General features: G+C 41.7%; 1 protein-coding gene across 9 annotated transcripts in view; it reads left to right on the top strand.

Moving 5' to 3' along the window:
* Nucleotides 1-19,085, top strand: part of LOC108707141 (autism susceptibility gene 2 protein) — a 279,082-nt gene that overhangs the window by 244,229 nt on the left and 15,768 nt on the right. For 7 of the 9 annotated variants that reach the window (XM_018244147.2, XM_018244153.2, XM_018244150.2 and 4 more), the window contains 5 exons: nucleotides 5,658-6,042; nucleotides 7,448-7,710; nucleotides 13,994-14,223; nucleotides 16,232-16,282; nucleotides 18,793-18,888. In XM_018244147.2, coding sequence (XP_018099636.1) covers nucleotides 5,658-6,042; nucleotides 7,448-7,710; nucleotides 13,994-14,223; nucleotides 16,232-16,282; nucleotides 18,793-18,888 — 1,025 coding nt within the window. Of the gene's footprint in view, nucleotides 1-5,657; nucleotides 6,043-7,447; nucleotides 7,711-13,742; nucleotides 13,904-13,993; nucleotides 14,224-16,231; nucleotides 16,283-18,792; nucleotides 18,889-19,085 lie in introns of all 9 variants that reach the window. The other 2 variants (XM_018244149.2, XM_018244152.2) reach the window with 2 other exon arrangements.

Raw genomic sequence — 19,085 nt, 5'->3', positions numbered from 1 at the left:
AAGTCCAGCTAACCCAAGTCACAACTGCTTCTTTTACAGTGAGAAGAAGAAACAATAGCTAATCTGAAGTTTATATTGTGATATGCTGGCTCTTTCTAATGGCTCTTACAGACAAGCATTTCCACTGCATCATGCGTTCAGCTGCAGGGGAGTGCAGGAGTAGACGCACTGAATTCTTTTCAATGGGGCTGTACTCACACAGACACATGCAAGCGCCGGACGCAGCATGTTGCATTTTTCCTGCGTTCGGTGCTTACATGCGTCTGTGTGAGTACAGCCCCATTGAAAAGAATTCAGTGCGTCTACTCCTGCGCTCCCCTGCGGCTGAACGCATGAAACTGGAATGCAGGGGAGCGCATCTGTAAGAGCCCTAAAAGCACATGACCAGGCAAAATGACCTGAGATGGCTGCCTACACACCAATATTACAACTAAAAAAATATTTATAGGTTCAAGAAAAAAAAATGACAGAATCGAGTAAGATTTGATGGCACCAACAACAATACAATAAGTTAACCACACAGAGTCCTCCATTTTGTGTCTTTGCACCATACACGATTTTTCTCTGTGTTGGTTGCATTCATATATGCAGGATTTTAGTGGTGCCAAGTGATCTGTTTAAAGAATAAGAACCATAATTATGCTTAAAATGCTTATATGAGCATTGCATGTATATATTAGTACAATTTTTTATAATGTGAATATATATTTTTATCATGTATTTATTTATTACAAAACAGTATATTCTGCAGTAAAAATCAGGAATCAGAACACAGATGTGCAAAAACTGATGAGCCAGTGTGTGAGAGATGGTTTCCATATTGCACAGAACAGGGCAAGGAAGCATGGTGACAGAAAGAGTGGTCTGACATGCTGCATTGCACGGAATAGTGATTAGGATTTTGTACTGACAGCCACAGCCGGGCACCATATCTGCAGCACGGTGATGTTGCTGTGACTAGTTGCACAGCATGGCTTTAAATAATAGGCAGCTGCATTATGCTCAACAGTAATTGCTTCTAGAGGTTTGCTCCTATCGATCTGTTGCTGGGGGTTCAATATGAGCACCAGGGCCGTGTTCATGATTTAATTGCTGTGATTAATAACTCACTCAGAGGCCTGGATGACAATCAATAGAAATAGTAAGTGACAGTCGGCAAACCTGACTCCCTTTCGGTACAACATTTTGTGGTTTGCTCTTCTCAGTTCAGCTCTTGACTGCCTAGTAACCTATCATGTACCACATCACAACAAATGGGAAGTATTGTCAAGCAAAATGGCTGTGTGCGTGTGTGATGGGGGCGGGGGAATTTGCAGGGCTTCTGTCAAATGCACGTAATGTAGGTTACTAACCACAATTTCCTCTCCAGAGTGGCTCACCTTTCTGAGCAGTTGCAGTTAGTGTGTGTTATTCATCTAAATGTTGATCAGTTACCATTAAATAAAACCCCTTCCCCCAGAGGAATTAATCTAATGCTCATTCCTGAGAGGGATAAATACTTATATATGACTGTTCTAAGCATAAGCCACGAGACAGCTTGTGACAGTCTTTCAGAATATGGAGATAAATGCACACTCTCAGATGTTCTCTTCCCCCAGAGATGCCTCCTCTCCCTTGTCCTGCAGCTTAGCTGCCTTCATCAATTTATCTCTGTCTACAGCTTGTCTTGGCCGCCAGGCTTACACCGCAGGTGCTGTATTTACAACCCTTTTGTGTGAATGAGCTGTAGGAGTCAAGCGGAGGGAGACCTTCCTAAGAGGCCTACTGATATATGCCATTTTGGAGACAGTCAGGCACAAGACATGACTGCACACTTATTAGCTCCTTTGTTAGGGAAAGCATTAAAAAAATAAAATACACAGGAGCAACAGGCCTTATACTCCCAGTCCTGGACTTGGGTGAAAGTTTTGCAGAATTGCTCGTTCTCTTTCTGCTGAAATACAAAAATACTTTGTAATTGCACAAAGGAAGATGCCATTTACCTAGAATATTTTCTTTCCAACCTCTAATGCTAATAGGCCAAGACAAATAAACTCTCTTCCCTCCCTTAAACCTCACATGTAGGTGTCAATTGTTGGGAATGCATTTCATGTGTTCTTAGGCAACCCAAGTTACATCTGGTAAAATGATAGCAATAGTCATTTCAACCGAGCTGAATTTTGTACCTTTGTAAATATCATTATGATGATTTATATAGCACCAACATGTTTCACTAACATCAGCCCCTAGACAAGTGGGCAGCGCTGGAACCAGAGCTAGTTTTTGCCTTGAGCACTGGTACTTTTATGCCCACCTCTGCCAATGGGCTTACAGTCTCCATGGCATTCACACAATGCTTTGATCTTTTCTCAGAAATGTCCATAAAAAAATACCGAAAATTAATTGTGGTGTTTGTTGATACAGAGTGATAGATTTTTCATAAATTAATATTAAATGGAATGTATCACTGTGTTGGTGAAGTAATTAAAAATAATATATATAACTTCCCCCATTCATAAATAAAACAAAATACATATATAAGTCATGTCTGGCCAATTAAATTACTTTTAGATGGATTTTATTTCATTTTAAAGCTGATCATTTGCCGGATGCCAGACCTCTCAGACTGTATCGAGATTTGGCCAGGATTCTGCCTGCTTCAGCAGGATTTGGATTCGGCCGAATCCTTCTGCCTGGCCGAACCGAATCCTAATTTGCATATGCAAATACACAACGAATATACAACGATAGACAGACGAATGACCTGTACAAATCCTTTCTTTTTATTATTTATATCATTTTCTCACTGTAATATGCTTACTGTATCTCATTATATACGCATAGTGACAATGTCATTCATATTGTTATGTATGTTATACTATTTTTTCTATGTCAATAAAAAATATTGAAACAGAAAGCTGGAAAAAGTCAGAAGAAGAAGGCAAATAATTCAAAAACAATAAAATATAAATAATAAAGACCAATTAAAAAATTCTATAGACAGGAATTAGAGCTGGGAGCTGAGTGCCATTGGATATTAATTGGGGAGGCAAGGTTACAGGGTATAATACCTCACACTTTGTCCTCAGATCTTCCCAGGCCCAAAGCTGTCTGACCACTAACATCACTAGGCCTGAGCAGTTTATTAAGGCTGGCAAGTGCCTGCTCTGCTTTTTCCAACTGTCAGTTACAATGACAAGAAGACGTAATTGATAGTGGCAGCTGTAGGAATGGTGTTTTCTATGCAATGTTCCTTGACTGGCCACAGTAAGAGCTGCATGGAGTTACTGCTTCTGTTCCCTTTCTAGGAAGCAGTGTGCAGTTTGTAGCACAGAAACATGTTTAGAAACCCTTTGTGGCTGCTGCTGCCAGTGTATTTTAGGGAGTTATGTAATAAAAGGCACTAAGTTTGCCCAAGAGCAGTAACACATAGCAGCCAATCAGCAGGTAGCATTTACATCTTATTAGTTGCTTTGGGTAACTGCTCCTGGGCAAACGTAGTGCCTTTTATTACATAAGGGGGGGACGTGTTTAAGGAAAATGGACAGTAATTAACAAAAAAGTTTTCTAATTGATTTAATTTTCACATTGCCCTTAATTCATTCAATGGCAGTTATTAAATGGAAGCAAACTAAACAATATGAGCTTCTGAGCATATCTGAACAAAAGTGAGAGACATATCAACCCAATCTCACATGATCATATCTGCCAATAGGCATCCTTGTTCACCAGGAGCATCAGCAATTAACTTCCACTTCAGTCCAGCCAGACTGTCTGAAGTCTGTTGGCTTCAATCTTTTAGGGTCAAAGCAGACGGGCAGATTCGGGGAGATCACCAGCAGTATGGCACTCACAGCGCTTCATTTTCCAAAGTTGCCTCACGATGAAACTTCGCGCGACTTCGGAAAACGAAGCATCACGAGTGCCATCCCGCTGGAGATTTTTCATTATAGCCGGCAGGAAGTTAGGGGAAGGTAGTTCGGGGGGTTGTCTCCCCAAAAAAGAGGAGATTTGTCGCTGGGGCGACTAATCTCCCCGCATCTGCCCGTGTGCCCTTACCCTAAATATGCCACACAGAGCCTAATGGTCGGAATAAGCTAAAGCGCATGGCCAAGTATTCATGAATGACATTTAGATCCTGGATGTTCTTGCAAGCAGCCTATAACTCTATGGGCTAGTCCACACGGGGAGATAGCGACGCGTTTGCGGTCGCGGCGACAAAGCGCCGCGACCGGCGCAGGCGACAGTTTTGTATGGGCGCCTATGTAAAAACGCCTGTGCTAACCACACGAGGCGATGCGCTTTTCAACAGTCGCCTGAAAAAGCCTGGCGAGGCATTTTCAGGCGACTGTTGAAAAGCGCATCGCCTCGTGTGGTTAGCACAGGCGTTTTTACATAGGCGCCCATACAAAACTGTCGCCTGCGCCGGTCGCGGCGACTGTCGCGGCGCTTTGTCGCCGCGACCGCAAACGCGTCGCTATCTCCCCGTGTGGAATAGCCCTATAGAGAAGGAATGTTTAGGACATGAAGTGCTAATAAAATAAAAACTGAAAATAATTATATAAAACATTTTAATCGGGGGATGTTGTATTGCCCTTACTGTCCCAGCTTTGACATGTAAAACAAAACTCAAGGTGTTACACCCCAACACTATAAACAGGATACCTTGCCTCTTTCTTTCCCCTGCTTCTTGGTGCTGCAAAAGTGGTTCTGGTGTATTATTCAAAGAAAGTAACAATTTAAATACTGATGTATTCCTTTAAAAAAAGCCAATGACAGCAATTAGTCTGTTAGTAAATTGAATTTCAATCAAATTAGAACATAAACTGTCAGTTGATTGAAACAGAAGAGAGAACAGAAGTTGTGTTTGTGTAAGCTAAGGTATTTAAGATACAGTGAAGATAACGTCATGAGATGACTAAATTACAAGTCAAGATACCCTGGCTGTAGCTAATTATCCCCTGCTAATCAAAGAAGTGTCATGGAGACCGAGCCAATAGGATCTTATCCCCAATATAGCCGTGCTGGCTAATCATCCACTCTCCAAAATGGGAGTTGGAGCTGAGCTCCCAGAAGTCTTTTGTTCTGTCTGAAGCAGAAAGTACAAACTAGAATAGCATTTCACCCTAGTTGTAATCTTACCCCAGTTAACCCCTCCCAGCATTAAGTGAAGGCAAGGTACATGTCGTTTTATCTTGCTGTGGGCGGGGCTTCATAGATACAGCAGTTTTATTGGGTTTCTCAAATAGTACATATGTATATGAGATTTTTAGGCAGGAAAAGCATCTTGTATCTTAAATGGCTGATTGTTCTCAAGTTAAATATTACCCTACAAACTTCTTATGGTGGAACAGGGTGAAATCATGCAAAGAGCACTGTACTAAATCATGGCATCTGAGCTCCATCTTGATACATTGCCTCACTACATTGGGCCCCTTGTGGGCTACCAACAAAAACAAGAAGAAATGTTTGGGGTCTCACCTGTACGCACTCCACTTTTCAATGCTTTGGGGTTGATAAACACCTGGGAGTGCAGGATATTTTGCTAATGATATATTTTATATATATATATTTGTGTAGTAGAGCTTTTACAAATTTGTTGTACTCCTTTGTCTAGAACTACATCAACATTTAGCTACTGGGAAACTTTAATTACATTTTGTTTTGTTTATTTTCAGTTACTCATCTGAATGATAAAACAGAGGTGCAGGCTGCCTGTGACCCAAAGGTGTCGGGGCTGGAGAGAAGCCAAGAGTTGAATACAGAGTTAATCTTCATTCCACCTGTGCAAAGTCCCCCACCTCCAGCTGTTGCTATTGTCACATCTGCCTCCTCCACACCTGCATCCAGCACCCGGGCAAGTCCTCTGGTGAAGAAAGAGCCAGCTGTTGCACCCCCAGCTCCTCCACGTCTCACCCCACAGCCTCAGTCTCGTCCCCGCTCTCGTCCATTGTCTCAGCCCCAGGTTTTGCCTCTAGAGTTTCGTGCTCAAAATCATATTCCGGCACTTCACAACTATACTGCACATCAGCCATTGCCATTTAACGGACTCACCAACCTCAGGTAACAGTGCTGGACCTCCATTTGCCCAGTGTGCTGCAATGAGCCCGAATAATCAGTGAGCAAGTGTCTCATACTGGGAAAGCTCTACCACTACTTTACCTTTAGCTTCTCATTAATACTATGGGGCAAATTCAGTAAAGGGCGAATTTTTACCAGAGAACGATCCACCACACTTCACGCCACTTTGTCAGGTGCAAATTCGTTACCACTACACTAATTCGATAAAATGCAAAGTTGCATTTCAGCAGCCAAACGGTGGCAAAGTTTGGCTAATGTTAATTTGCCAGCGCAAGCATTTCATAGAAAAGTTTCGCTAGCTTTTATTTCTGCCTAACTAAACTTCATTAGTACTCTTACTCTCAGGACAATTTGAATAGGGCGGGTACATATAGGTCATATATATATCTTTATTAGAGATGTTGGTGCAAATGCTTAAAGTGGCCACTAATTATTTACTGACATAAGATTGAGGAGTGTGTAGCTTCATCTTATCAGTTTGCCAGGTCTAAGGTGGCTAAGGAAACTCTGGTGAAAGAGGTAAAGTTAGTTAGTAAATCTGCGGAGTAATGATCGTTCCCCTTAAGGGAAATAGGGGACGAAACTGTACTAGCGACGATCTCTTTTCCTAGCGAATAGTGAATTTTGTCGCCTGTTATTAAATGTTAGTAAGTAGCGATGTGCCTGCGGATGAGATTTCTGGTGAATTTTCGATAGTGACGGCCACTTCATTCTTTAGTAAATCTGCCCCTATAACTTTTCAAATTGTTTACTGAAGATGCTTCATTGGGCGGGTAGAATGACTAAGCTCCACACCAACAATGACTTAAGGTGGCCATAGACGCAAAGATCCGCCCGTTTGGTGACAACGCCAAACGAGCGGATCTTTCCCCAATATGCCATTAACGAGCATGGCTATATCGGGGGTAATCTGAACGTTCGGCCGTATGGCGAACGATCCGATTACGATGCGCAATGGGCTCCATCGGGATCGGGTCAAAAACAAACCTGTCCGATCGCCCAAACAGCCGATCTCCGCCGGACGAAAGATGTCGGCACTCTCCACACACGATCTGAAAATCGTACGAATCCTCGATTCATACGATAGGATCTGTGCGTCTATGGCCAGCTTTACTACTGCGCCAACTGAATTAGAGAGCCCCTAGCTTCATTTCTTTTTGATAGGTATTTGCCATAAGTACAGCCCAGTTACTCAAGTAGTCAAAATAGACATTTATTGTCAAACATGAAGACTTAGCTGATTGGTTTTGCCAATTAGTTCTTTTTAATTCTCAGATAGTACAGTAGTATTTTTCTAATGTTACAGATGCCTGTCTGTAGATGCCCAGTTTGTTCTGGTCTTATTTCTGATTATTATTCTTTCTTTTCACATTCATCCTCTCCACAGCCGGAGCAGCAGTGCCAGCAGTGCAGCAAGCATAAGCCTTCCCAAGCACCACCCATCATCACCTCAGATTCCTCCACACCATCAAACTGGGCCAGGCCTGCAACTACCCATTACCAACCTCGCTACCTCGCACTTTGCTCTCAGATCTCAGGCCCAGCACCACCCAGCCATGTTTGCACCCCCTCCCACGCTGCCTCCACCACCAACATTACCCACTAACAGCCTTGTTATTCCTGGACACCCTGCTGGAGCAGGATACTCAGGTAAGTACCTCTATTCTACCACCAATTGACTTTTGTACACACTCTGTTCACATGGAATCTTCCAAGATGTGCCTGGAACCCATGTACCTTGTGTTGTGGTATTATGGAATACCATGGATAAGATTTTGCCATCTCTAGTAACCCATAGCAACAAATCAAATATTTGTTTCCTTTTGAAGACTGCTCTAGATTAAGAAATACTAATTTCTAGTTGCTATGTTATAGCAGTCCTGGCCACATTTTGACCATAACCCCTACTAATCACAAATAAAAAACACTGTATTGCGCTTAGTATAGGTACAATTTTGTGGTTGATTGTGTAGGTGAAATTATGCTTACACAGTACTTGTGTGTCTGTGAAAGTGGGTATGTGTGTGGCATGTGAGATACAGAATGTGTGTGAGTGAGTATGTAAAGAGCTCCACCAATATTTCTCTATACAGGACAGGGCACAAAGTGCAAGAAACATGGTGGCTTGCTCTGCAATTTTGCACCCTCCCCTGCACATAGTGAATTACTACCCCTTAAAGAGAGAGAGTGCTGGTGTGCAAAACTGTCTAGTTGATTTGTATAAAAAGTATATATCTGTGTGAGATGGAGAGGGTGTGTGAGTGTTTAAATATATATAATGGTCCAACATGACTTCAGCTGCAATGAATACTGGGCCTGCAGAAAACTAAGCTGATATCTTCAGTCATTTTGGGGAGTAATAAATGTGGCAAGGCCATGATAAGCTTTGGCACTTCCAGCCAGGAGATTAATAGCAGGGCTGGGTATTTGGCCTTTCATATGTTGTACTACAGCTCCAGCATCCCACTAACAGCCTTTTGTTGCTACAATGATGAGAGTTATAGGTCAGCAAGATCTGGTGGAATGCAGGGTGGCCATCTATGTAATTATTATGTTGTTGGGTGTGAGATGATGTGAGGGTTCCCATGTTGCTCTATGTGCTGAATGTGTAATGAAAGCAGAACATTTCTAGCAATAAATGATCCAAAGACTTAAACTACAGTAGAGAACAGAAAAATAATATGCATGAATCTCATTTTCAGAAACATTACACACCACAAGGAATATGTTTGACAACCCGAACAAAATGTGGGACACTTGCTTGGCTCATACATTTCCACCAGGTTTTAAAAGACTAGGCGTGAACAACATGTGCCCCCGTTTACTGTTGAACAAAAGGCTGGTAGGGGCCACTGGAAGTTGTAGTTGAACAATGTACACAAAGCTGTTATGGACCAGTAGGACATGTAGTCAACATTTTGAATGGCCATGATTCCTTCTGTTCAACAGACCCAAACGTTCTTGTAAGCCCTCAACTGCTTGAACATCAATCTGCATCCCACTACCTTCCCTTAACCTGATTTGCACTGCTGCCCAAACTCCCTTTCTACCCAGACTCCCCTTTCTGCTAATCTGTCACATCCTGAATGGTTAGGTAACTAGACTAAGTGCCAAAAAACAAGTGAGACACTTACCTTGACTGCACATACTCAAGCGAAACAGCACCCAGTACATTCAGCCTATAACCCCACTGATTGATATATCACAGGGCTTCATACATGGGCCTGTGTGCAGCCAGCAGAAAGTCTAAAATAGAATAAGGCTAGAAATGCTGTATTTTGTATACTAAACATAAGCATGAACTTACTGCACCACAAGCCTGTCAACAAATGATTTATGCTTTCAAAGTTGGCCACAGGGGGCTGTCATCTTGTAACTTTGTTAAACATCTTTGCCTCACCCTGACCCTGCACATGCTCAGTGTTGTCTGGGCTGCTTAGTTTGTTTATCGTCATAAACAAAGCTGCTTGAGTTCTGCGTGGCTGGTAAGTAAGGCGGGGGCTCCCCCTGCTTTTCATAAGTATGATTGTTTCCCTGCTCAGCAGTTAGGGACCATCTGACAATTCCTATCCACAGCAGTAAATGAAGGGAGAATTTCACTGCATATAGTCAGGTTTCTTATAAAAACGGTACACATTTTTTAATTAAAGTATATTGGAGATAGGTTTCTTTTTCATCAAAGAAAGTAAAAATGGGATTTTATTTTTTTAAAGTAGTGTATTTTCTAAAAGGGGAACTATTGCGAAAATGAAAGTTTAATATAAGCTTCCTCATACTGAAGTAAGAAACTTTCTAAATACAATCAATTAAAAATTCTGCATTGTTTCTGAAATAATCAAGTTTATATTCACCATCCCTCTCTAAGCATCTCTTCATTCTCTCTTCATGCAGCAGTTGGGTGTCAGATGAATGATCCACTATATCTTATAGGAGGGGCTTCCATTCCTAGCAGATGTATTAGAGCTCATTCAAACAACTAATTCCAGTACAAACAAAATCTAACAACATAGCTGCCTTTTGCACAAATTCTGCATGTAGAGAGACATGATGTCTGGTAAATTTAATAGAGTGAGCTCTAATACATCTTCTAGGCAAAATGAGCCCCCCTATAAGATATGTTGGATCATTCATCTGACACCCAACTCCTGAATGAAGAGAAACAGATGCTGAGAGAGGGATAGTGAAGATAAACTTGATTATTTCATTTTCGCTATAGTTCGCGTTTTTTACTGCAATTCTTTTTTTTTTTAATAGTAACTTTTTATTGAGTTTTCATTAACAACAAGAAGGTAGGAAGTAAAGAAGGAAGGAAGAAGAAGGTAGACATGAAAAGGATATAAAGAACATTTCTCAGTAGACTTATTTAGTCGTTGTGGGTGAATGCAGCCCAGGAGACCATGTTTTTTCGAATTTCTGTGGACAGCCTCTGGCAATATACATTAACTTATAAAGTTCCAGCTGGGAATTAATGAGATTAATCAATTTTTTAAGCGTAGGAGGTGTTGGTCCCATCCAGTGTAGGGCTACTGTTTTCCTGGCATAGAACAAAAGTGCTCTCATCAATAATCTTGAGTGTATTCTGGGTACCAGAGCATCTGTTACGCCCAGTAGGCAGGTAGCTGGGTTCAATACTTGTGGTGGAGTAAATTTGTCAGCTAAAAAAACATCATTACTTTTTTCCTAAATTTCTGTATAACAGGACAATACTATGTGAGGTGTATGAAATGCGCATCTGGTGAATTGCAGTGGGGACATCTAGAATGCTCTAGGCGGCCCATAAGTTGTAGTTTTTTTGGTGTCAAGTATGTTTGGTGTATAATTTTAAATTGAATGAGCCTGTCTCTTGTACTGATTAGAGGAAGATGGAGGCTGTCTTCTAATTCTTCCCAATCATTGGGATCTAAGTGAACTCCACTACTTTCCCACTTAAGTTTGACCCTGGGTCTGGGGTCATATTTTTGAGATGCAAGTGAGTCCAGAGAAATGGTATATTTGGAGAACCCCATCGTCATTTGTACAAGTGGTTACTCTAGAACAAATTGCAAGAGAGATCAGACAGTTTGGATGGTGAACCTGACATTGTAAAGACGTAGTACTGAGTTCAATCCAATTACTTGGTGTATATCCTCTTGTCAGCTCTGTTCGCATCCAACAGTACTTGTTTACAGGTAAAGTCCTGGTACCTTGAATATTGAGGACATTGTAAGCGTGCATGTACTGATAGGGTTTCCATGATCCTTTATGTCAAGGTCGGACTGGGACTGCTGGTCCAGGGCCCCCCTCCAGCCCCCCATCCCCCTACTGCGATGAGCCGAGCTCGGCGCGACTGTGCGAATGTGCCACTTGGTGTGCATGTATGAACATCGGCATGCGCATGCACGGGCGGCGGTGCTGGACGTGCATGCGCGAGCAGCGATGGGTATATTTTCTCAAAATTTAAATATTGGGAGAGGGGATCTGGCCAGTCCGACAGTGCTTTATGTGCCCCAGTTAGTTATTTAGTACAAACAGTGCTTTAAGATAGGGGTGATAAATATACATCCCAAGATTCCGATCCCTTCAGAGTAAAGTTGCCAAATCAAGCATGTGGCCTTGTCTGGGTCTGGACTCAATCCATTCCATTGCTTCTTCAAGTGATATGAAGAAGTGTGATCTGTTGGTATCCATTATTTTGAGTTTTGCTGGGTACAGCATTGCGTATGACAGGTTCAAGTCTCTCAGTTTCCGCTTGACTGCTGTGAAGGAGTTACGTTGCTTTTGTAGTTGTGTGGAGTAATCTGGGTGTAATGAGATTACTGCTCCGTTATGTTCCAGTCGACCTGTTTTCTGAGCTTCCTGTAGAGCTATGTCTCTGTCCCTATAGTGAAGCAATCGGATCAAAAAGGGACGTGGTGGGGGCACCTGGGGGTCTAGCTCTGCCCGGGACTCTATGAGCCCTTTCCACCGTAAAGTGACGTGTAAAAGTTGCTGATGGAAGCAGGGTACGGAGACAAGATTCAGCAAAAGTCTGGGGGTGAGTTACCTTCTGCTCCTTCTGGGAGCCCCATAACCCAGACATTATTCTGTCTTTGTCTGTTTTTGTAGTCGTCCAGCTGAACTGCTTGTTGTTGCAATTCGTGCCTCAAGTCAGTTATTTGCACTGGAATTGAGTTGCAGGTGTCTTCTAAAGTACTCAGCCTTGTTTCCACCTCAGTTGTGCGTTCACATATTGTTTGCAGGTCTACCTTAATTAAGGACAGATCTGTTTTGATTTCGTCTATGTGAGCCGTGAGTGTAGCTTGGCAGTTAGCTATGGCCGCCAGTACCTGTGACACCGTGACCTCTTGGTGTTCTGTAGGAGATGGTGGTGGGGAAGATGGGCTTGTATCTTCCTGAGCTGGTCTATGGACAAACTGATCCATATTTTGTGACGCTGAGGGTTGCTTTTTGGGAGGGCCGTATTTCCCCATCAGTGAGCAGATCTCTTGGTAGTTGAACCCTGGGGAGTTAATGGTATCCGGCCACGGAGGTTGCAATAAATGTTAAAATTGCATTTATTTGCCAGAAGTGCCATAAGCATTAGTCTTTCCCAGCGGTATGCTCAGCACATTTGCACCAAATGGCAGTCAGGGCCTGGCCAGCAGCACTAAGACCTCTGTGGGCTGACTTTAATAGTCACACTGGGGTTGCAGCTGTGTCTTGGCACAATATTGTAGGCAAGGGAGCGCCCCCGGGGTCTACTTGCCTTTATGCTTGTCAACCGGTAGTTGTTTGTGGGGCACTAGCGCTCTGTCCACACCTGCTTCTACATGCGGCCTCACCAGCCCCGTGTGGGCTTCCGTGCACCGCTAGGCCCCGATCTGATCTCAGCCGCCGCTGCAACTGCAGCTTCCTAAAAAGTCACGGTCGGGTCCGCTATGGGTGTTGGGTGTTACCCCGGGCTATGCCGGTGGTTTTGCCCCCTCTGGGAGTTGTAGCAGGGGCAGAATTGTTCGCTGACCCCGGGAGAGCTGAGAAGTCTGTCCTCCCTGCAGCGTGGCTAGACACGCCCCCAAATACAGTTGTACTGCAATTCTAATTGCTGTGTCTATTGTGTATACTGATATGATGGGGTTCACTAATAGGCTAATGTTGATGGCCCTTCAATCTGTTTCCGTTGCCATGAAGCCTTAAAAATACTACTATTCCTAAGCCATTAAAGCTCTGCCATCAAAGCGAATATCTGCCCTGAATAAATGAACCGCCAACAGACCACCCAATGGCTGACCAGAGATTCACTCGCACAATCAATTGCAGTTTTATGCTGATTATTATTTCACATGTCAGTGGTATGTTTTTAAAGGGCTACTGGATTTGAGGAATTCTGACTGTGCCTGAATCTTACTGTATTTTGCTTCAGTTCTAAACCCACCAGGCAAATGTATATAATGTGCCGGAAACCACAGACCCTTGCGTTTGATTTTGGGTTTTATTGTCTTTTGCAATAATAGGTTCTGCTTGGTCACTGCCATCCTTTACTCAGAAATGTATATGTTTTACATGAGCAATCCAATCAATTTTCATAAAACAAATTGATCTCTCTATAACTATACAATTATTGGGTGGGAAGCACTGACGTTTGGGCTGGGCTTGTTGTACTGCATTTATAAAGCCCCAATGTGTTTTCTCCTGAGATGACTCATGGTGTTCTTTCTTGTCTTTAGATACCAGCCTGTTGATATCATTCAACCAACCAATCATGTATTGCCAGCCTCATTCGGGGATTCTGATTGGTACTTTGTCACAGGCATCTCTCTTACCTCCACCAATGAGTCCTCACGTAGAAAACCACCACAGCATGACCTGCAGAAACAGGGAATGCCAGGTGAATATCTGCGCTTCTTCCTTCATTGTCTTTGGGGAAACTGATGGGCCGTGGGCCTCTGTGTCTTTTTTGTGTCTCTGTCTCTTCTAGATCATGAACTTCTCAGGCAGGAGCTGAACAGTCGTTTTTTGGTTCAGACCTCGGACCGGGCAGGTGCCCCTCTTGGCTCTGTGCCGCTGCTGAGGGCGGAGTTTCACCAGCACCAACACATGCACCAACACACGCATCAGCACACATTCACTCCCTTCACATCCAGCCTGCCCCCGACGCAGCTTATGCCGCCAAATGCACCCCCCATGGTGCGTACCCCAGCCCGAAATGTGAGGATAAGTAGAGCATCTAAGTCCAACTTCCCTTTCCCTCCACATGCTTAGCTTTTTGCAAATGGGGCGTGTATAGATTCTGTGAACAGGTTATTTATTTAATGGCAGTCTGTAGTATATCTGTTCATAGCTCTACATGTGTTGCTGTGATGCATTACTTTCCCATAGAAACTCAATAGAAGGCTCCTTATCCTCTTATGATTCTTAGTAGTCTGACTTTCTCTGTCGTGTGTACCTAGGTGTACAGAATTCATTTCATGCAGCTCATTAGGAAAAGCTAATTATAATGCAGGAGCAAAGACACACAACTGTGGGATGATCTTGCTTTAGGTTCCTAAGACTGAATATAGAAAATATGTTCCAGAAGTATCTGCAAAGAACTCCAGTCCTACTTTCCCAAAAAAGATATATATCTACAGTATATAAATATATAAATAACCATTGTGATTTATGTCCTTGTTTCCGGAGAAATATAATCTGAAATGCTTGTCTTTATATGATGGAGTTATACTTGAAGTATTTTACTGTCAAAAAAACTATTTTCAGCCCTAAATCCTATTGCAGAACTAGAACTCCCAGAATCCTAATCAGACAATTGTGGTTCTGCAACGGCTGGTGAACAAAACATTGTATTCTAATATAGATGTGATGTACATTTTTCTGTGTTTTCTTCCTTATTATACTATATTATACCTATATTGTTATATATAAAGTGTCCTGCTTCCCAAACCACTGAAAGTTATAAAAACAAGAGGCAAATAGGATTCTGGGGGAAAATAATGTAGGTTTGGGAACTCTTATCCAGAAAGCTGAGAAATTGTCTCTGAAGCGTTCTGCATAATAGATCCGATACCTGTATCTATCAGATTTGTTTCCCTTTATGTGGGAAAAGATTTCTGATCCTTAATGTGAAAGAATGTCTGCTGTGCACTAATTTAGCCTATATTGACATTTCTTTTAAAAAAATGTTTTAGTGTTTTCTTTAAAGGGATGTTGTCATGGGAAAACATGTTTTTTTAAAAAAAAATCAGTTAATAGTGTTGCTCCAGCAGAATTCTGCACTGAAATCCATTTCTCAAAAGAGCAAACGGATTTTGTTATATTCAATTTTGAAATCTGACATGGGGCTAGACATATTGTCAATTTCCCAGCTGCCCCCAGTCATGTGACTTGTGCTCTGATAAACTTCAGTCACTCTTTACTGCTGTACTGCAAGTTGGAGTGATATCACCCCCCTCCCTTTCCCCCCCAGTAGCAAAAGAACAATGGGAAGGTAACCAGATAGCAGCTCCCTAACACACGATAACAGCTCCATGATAGATCTAAGAACAACACTCAATAATAAAAGCCAAGTCCCACTGAGACTGCTACATTAAGTAGGAGAAATAACAGCCTGACAGAAATTAATTCCATCCTAAAGTGCAGGCAAAGTCAAATGACTGGGGCAGCTGGGAAACTGACAATATGTCTAGCCCCATGTCAGATTTCAAAATTGAATATAAAAAAAATCTGTTTGCTCTTTGGAGAAATGGATTTCAGTGCAGAATTCTGCTGGAGTAGCACTATTAACTGATGCGTTTTGAAAAAAACATGTTTTCCCATGACAGTATCCCTTTAATTAGTATTTAAACATTATGAAGAAGCTGTAGTATTGCTGTGCCGGCTGATCTGATCTCTAGTGCATTTAATCTGCTGAACGAGATCTGATAATGGGGGAAATGATGCATTTTTATAAGAGCGGGTACTTGCTGTATTTAAATGAAATCACATTGGTCCTGTATCTAAATCTGGCACAGCTCTGGTATAAATATGTAGCATACAGACCAATCAAATCCTGGTATAGCACAGAAGAGGTTACATATATTTCACCATTTATGTGCCACAGACATTGTTTTCCGCTATCACTAGGATTAAAGTTTGTGTTGCAGATGCTTGCAATAATCAGAATAATAACGTGTAGTGTGAGTAACTGTACCCATTCCTGTTGTTTTCTCTTTCATTTTAGTTTGACAAGTATACGCCCAAGTTAGACAACTCTTATTTCCGTCATTCCAGTGTGAGTGTCTCATTGTTTATAGCAGAAGTTCTGTATGTGACCTGCTGTATAATCTTTACTATTGCTTTGCTGCTTTTTCCTTCTTTGCGGCAACTGCTTCATGCGACAGATTTTGCTCACTGGGTGCCAATACTTCATATTGACAAAATAAGGTGCTGCTTTATAATGAGCCAGGTCTCTGAATTCTGCACTGATCTTTATTTAAATCCATGTCTGTCAGATCCTCCTTTATACACAATCTGGCACATACTGAGGCTGTGCTTAGTGGAAATACTTGGGCTTTTACCTGCTTTCGGAATGAAGTATCCAATTGCTCTTGCTTTATAGACACAATTGCAGAATGTCTAGACATACTAGATATTAAAACTTGATAGAATATGTGTTACTTATGGAGTAAACCTTACTAAAGCTTCTAGCTCACAAAGCTATATCTATTGTTCTATTAAGATAAACTGTATTATACAGGTATGGGATCCGTTATCTGGAAACCCATTATCCAGAAAGCTGAATTACAGAAAGGCTGTCTCCCATAGACTCCATTTTATCCAAATTTTTAAAGTGTTTTGTTTTTTAGCTATAATAATAAAACAGTACCTTGTACATGATCCAAACTAAGATTTAATTAATCCTTATTGGAAGCAGAAACAGTCTATTGGGTTTATTTCATGTTTACATGATTTTCTAGTAGACTTAAAGGGGAATTATTGCGAAAAGGAAAATGTAATATGAGCTTCATCATACTAAAATAAGAAACTTTCTAAATGTAATCGATTAAAAATTCTCTACCATTTCTGGAATAATCAAGTTTCACTATTTCATTATTCTTCTCTCAGCATCTGTTTCTCTTCATGCAGCAGTTGGGTGTCAGATAATCATTGACAGTTAGATCCAATATATCTTATAGGGGGCTCCTTTTGCCTAGAAGATTTATTGGAGCTCACTCTATTGAAATCCCCAGACATCATGTCTCTCTACATGCAGAATTTGTACTGGAATCAGTTGTTTGAATGAGCTCTGATACATCTGCTAGGAAAGGAACCCCCTCCTATAAGATATATTGGATCATTCATCTGACACCCAACTGCTGCATGAAGACAGAATGAAAAGAAACAGATGCTGAATATTTAATTGATTGTATTTACAGTACAACATTTCTTACTTCAGTATGAAGAAGCTTATATTAAACTTTCATTTTCACGATAGTCCCCCTTTCTGTTATGAAGATCCAAATTACGTAAAGGTTCATTATCTGGAAAGCCCTGAGTATTCTGGATAATAGGTCCCATGCATGTAATATATTAGCCCTGTCCTTAGTCCACCAGCTTACTTTTATTCATGGGACTTTTGTAAAACAGCTTTCAGTTTCAGTAATGTGATACTGACGTGTTTATCGCTGATATGGGCAAAAGCCTTGAACAACTGCACAATCAATATATTCATTTACATAGACAGAAACATTAATTGTTCATGCAAACCTGTATGATGTGTCACTGGCCAGTGGGGCAAGTTTAATGATAGGGTAACACTTAGTGGATAATACTTAGAGAAATACAAATTATCAGGGAGCAATAACAACTGCACATGTTTGTGCTAATTCTTATGTGACATTTTGTCACTAAACACAATTGTGCCAGGAAAATGCCCAGAATTGCTTCTTAGCATAAGCTGAGCCAAAATTTAAAATGCCCACACACCATGGATCTGACAATATACGTCTGTTTTGGTGTGATACAAGCAGTATACATATTTGTGATAGAGTTTATGTCAGAAAAAAAACATCAAAACAAGAAAGAAAACATCATACGTGACATTAGTCTTACTATTAAGCTCTTTTCACATTTAATATTCTGTAGATGGAATTTTTTCCAGCTGTTGATCTTTAGATTTGTTTAATGACTTGCCTCTCTTGACTGCCCGTATCCAGTCTAGAAATATCAGGTTTAGGTGCAAGATACAGGGGCTGAGTTTGATGCAGTCAGGTTGATTGGACAGCTATAAATGCACAGCTTTTTTTTTTGCTGCATGTTTGAATGTAATTGCCTTGCTTACTGCATTATTTCATGTAGTTCTTAAGGGCTATTCCACACGGGAGATAGCGACGCGTTTGCGTTTGCGGCGACAAAGCGCCGCGACCGGCGCAGGCGACAGTTTTGTATGGGCGCCTATGTAAAAACGCCTGTGCTAACCACACGAGGCGATGCGCTTTTCAACAGTCGCCTGAAAATGCCTCGCCAGGCTTTTTCAGGCGACTGTTGAAAAGCGCATCGCCTCGTGTGGTTAGCACAGGCGTTTTTACATAGGCGCCCATACAAAACTGTCGCCTGCGCCGGTCGCGGCGACTGTCGCGGCGCTTTGTCGCCGCGACCGCAAACGCGTCGCTATCTCCCCGTGTGGACTAGCCCTAAGATTTTGTCTATTTTATGTACTGTACTGTAGCAACTTTTCATATTCCTTTTTCCTTTACTAAACCAAGAGATTTCCATTAAAACCTTTTTACTGTTTTTTTCTAGTTCTTTCCATCATATTCAACTCCGATGCCAGGGATGCCTCCAATGCTTCCACATTCAGGTCCCTTTGGTTCTCTTCAGGGAGCTTTTCAGCCGAAGGTGAGCTTGGGGGCAGGTCTAGGGGTAACATAACTAACCAATCAGTGTAATAGTAGTACGTTAAGTTTTTATCTGAATGTTCTACCTGAAGAGAGATTCAAAGCATTTCATGTATTTTCAGTAAAGAACATGCAAAGTCTTAAGGTATCAATAAACTCAGCAGTAAATAACAGTAAATCATATCAGAAGTAAAGATA

Source organism: Xenopus laevis, chromosome 1S (genome assembly GCF_017654675.1).
Source record: "Xenopus laevis strain J_2021 chromosome 1S, Xenopus_laevis_v10.1, whole genome shotgun sequence".
Taxonomy (NCBI): domain Eukaryota; kingdom Metazoa; phylum Chordata; class Amphibia; order Anura; family Pipidae; genus Xenopus; species Xenopus laevis.
This window is presented reverse-complemented; position numbering and strand designations above follow the sequence as displayed.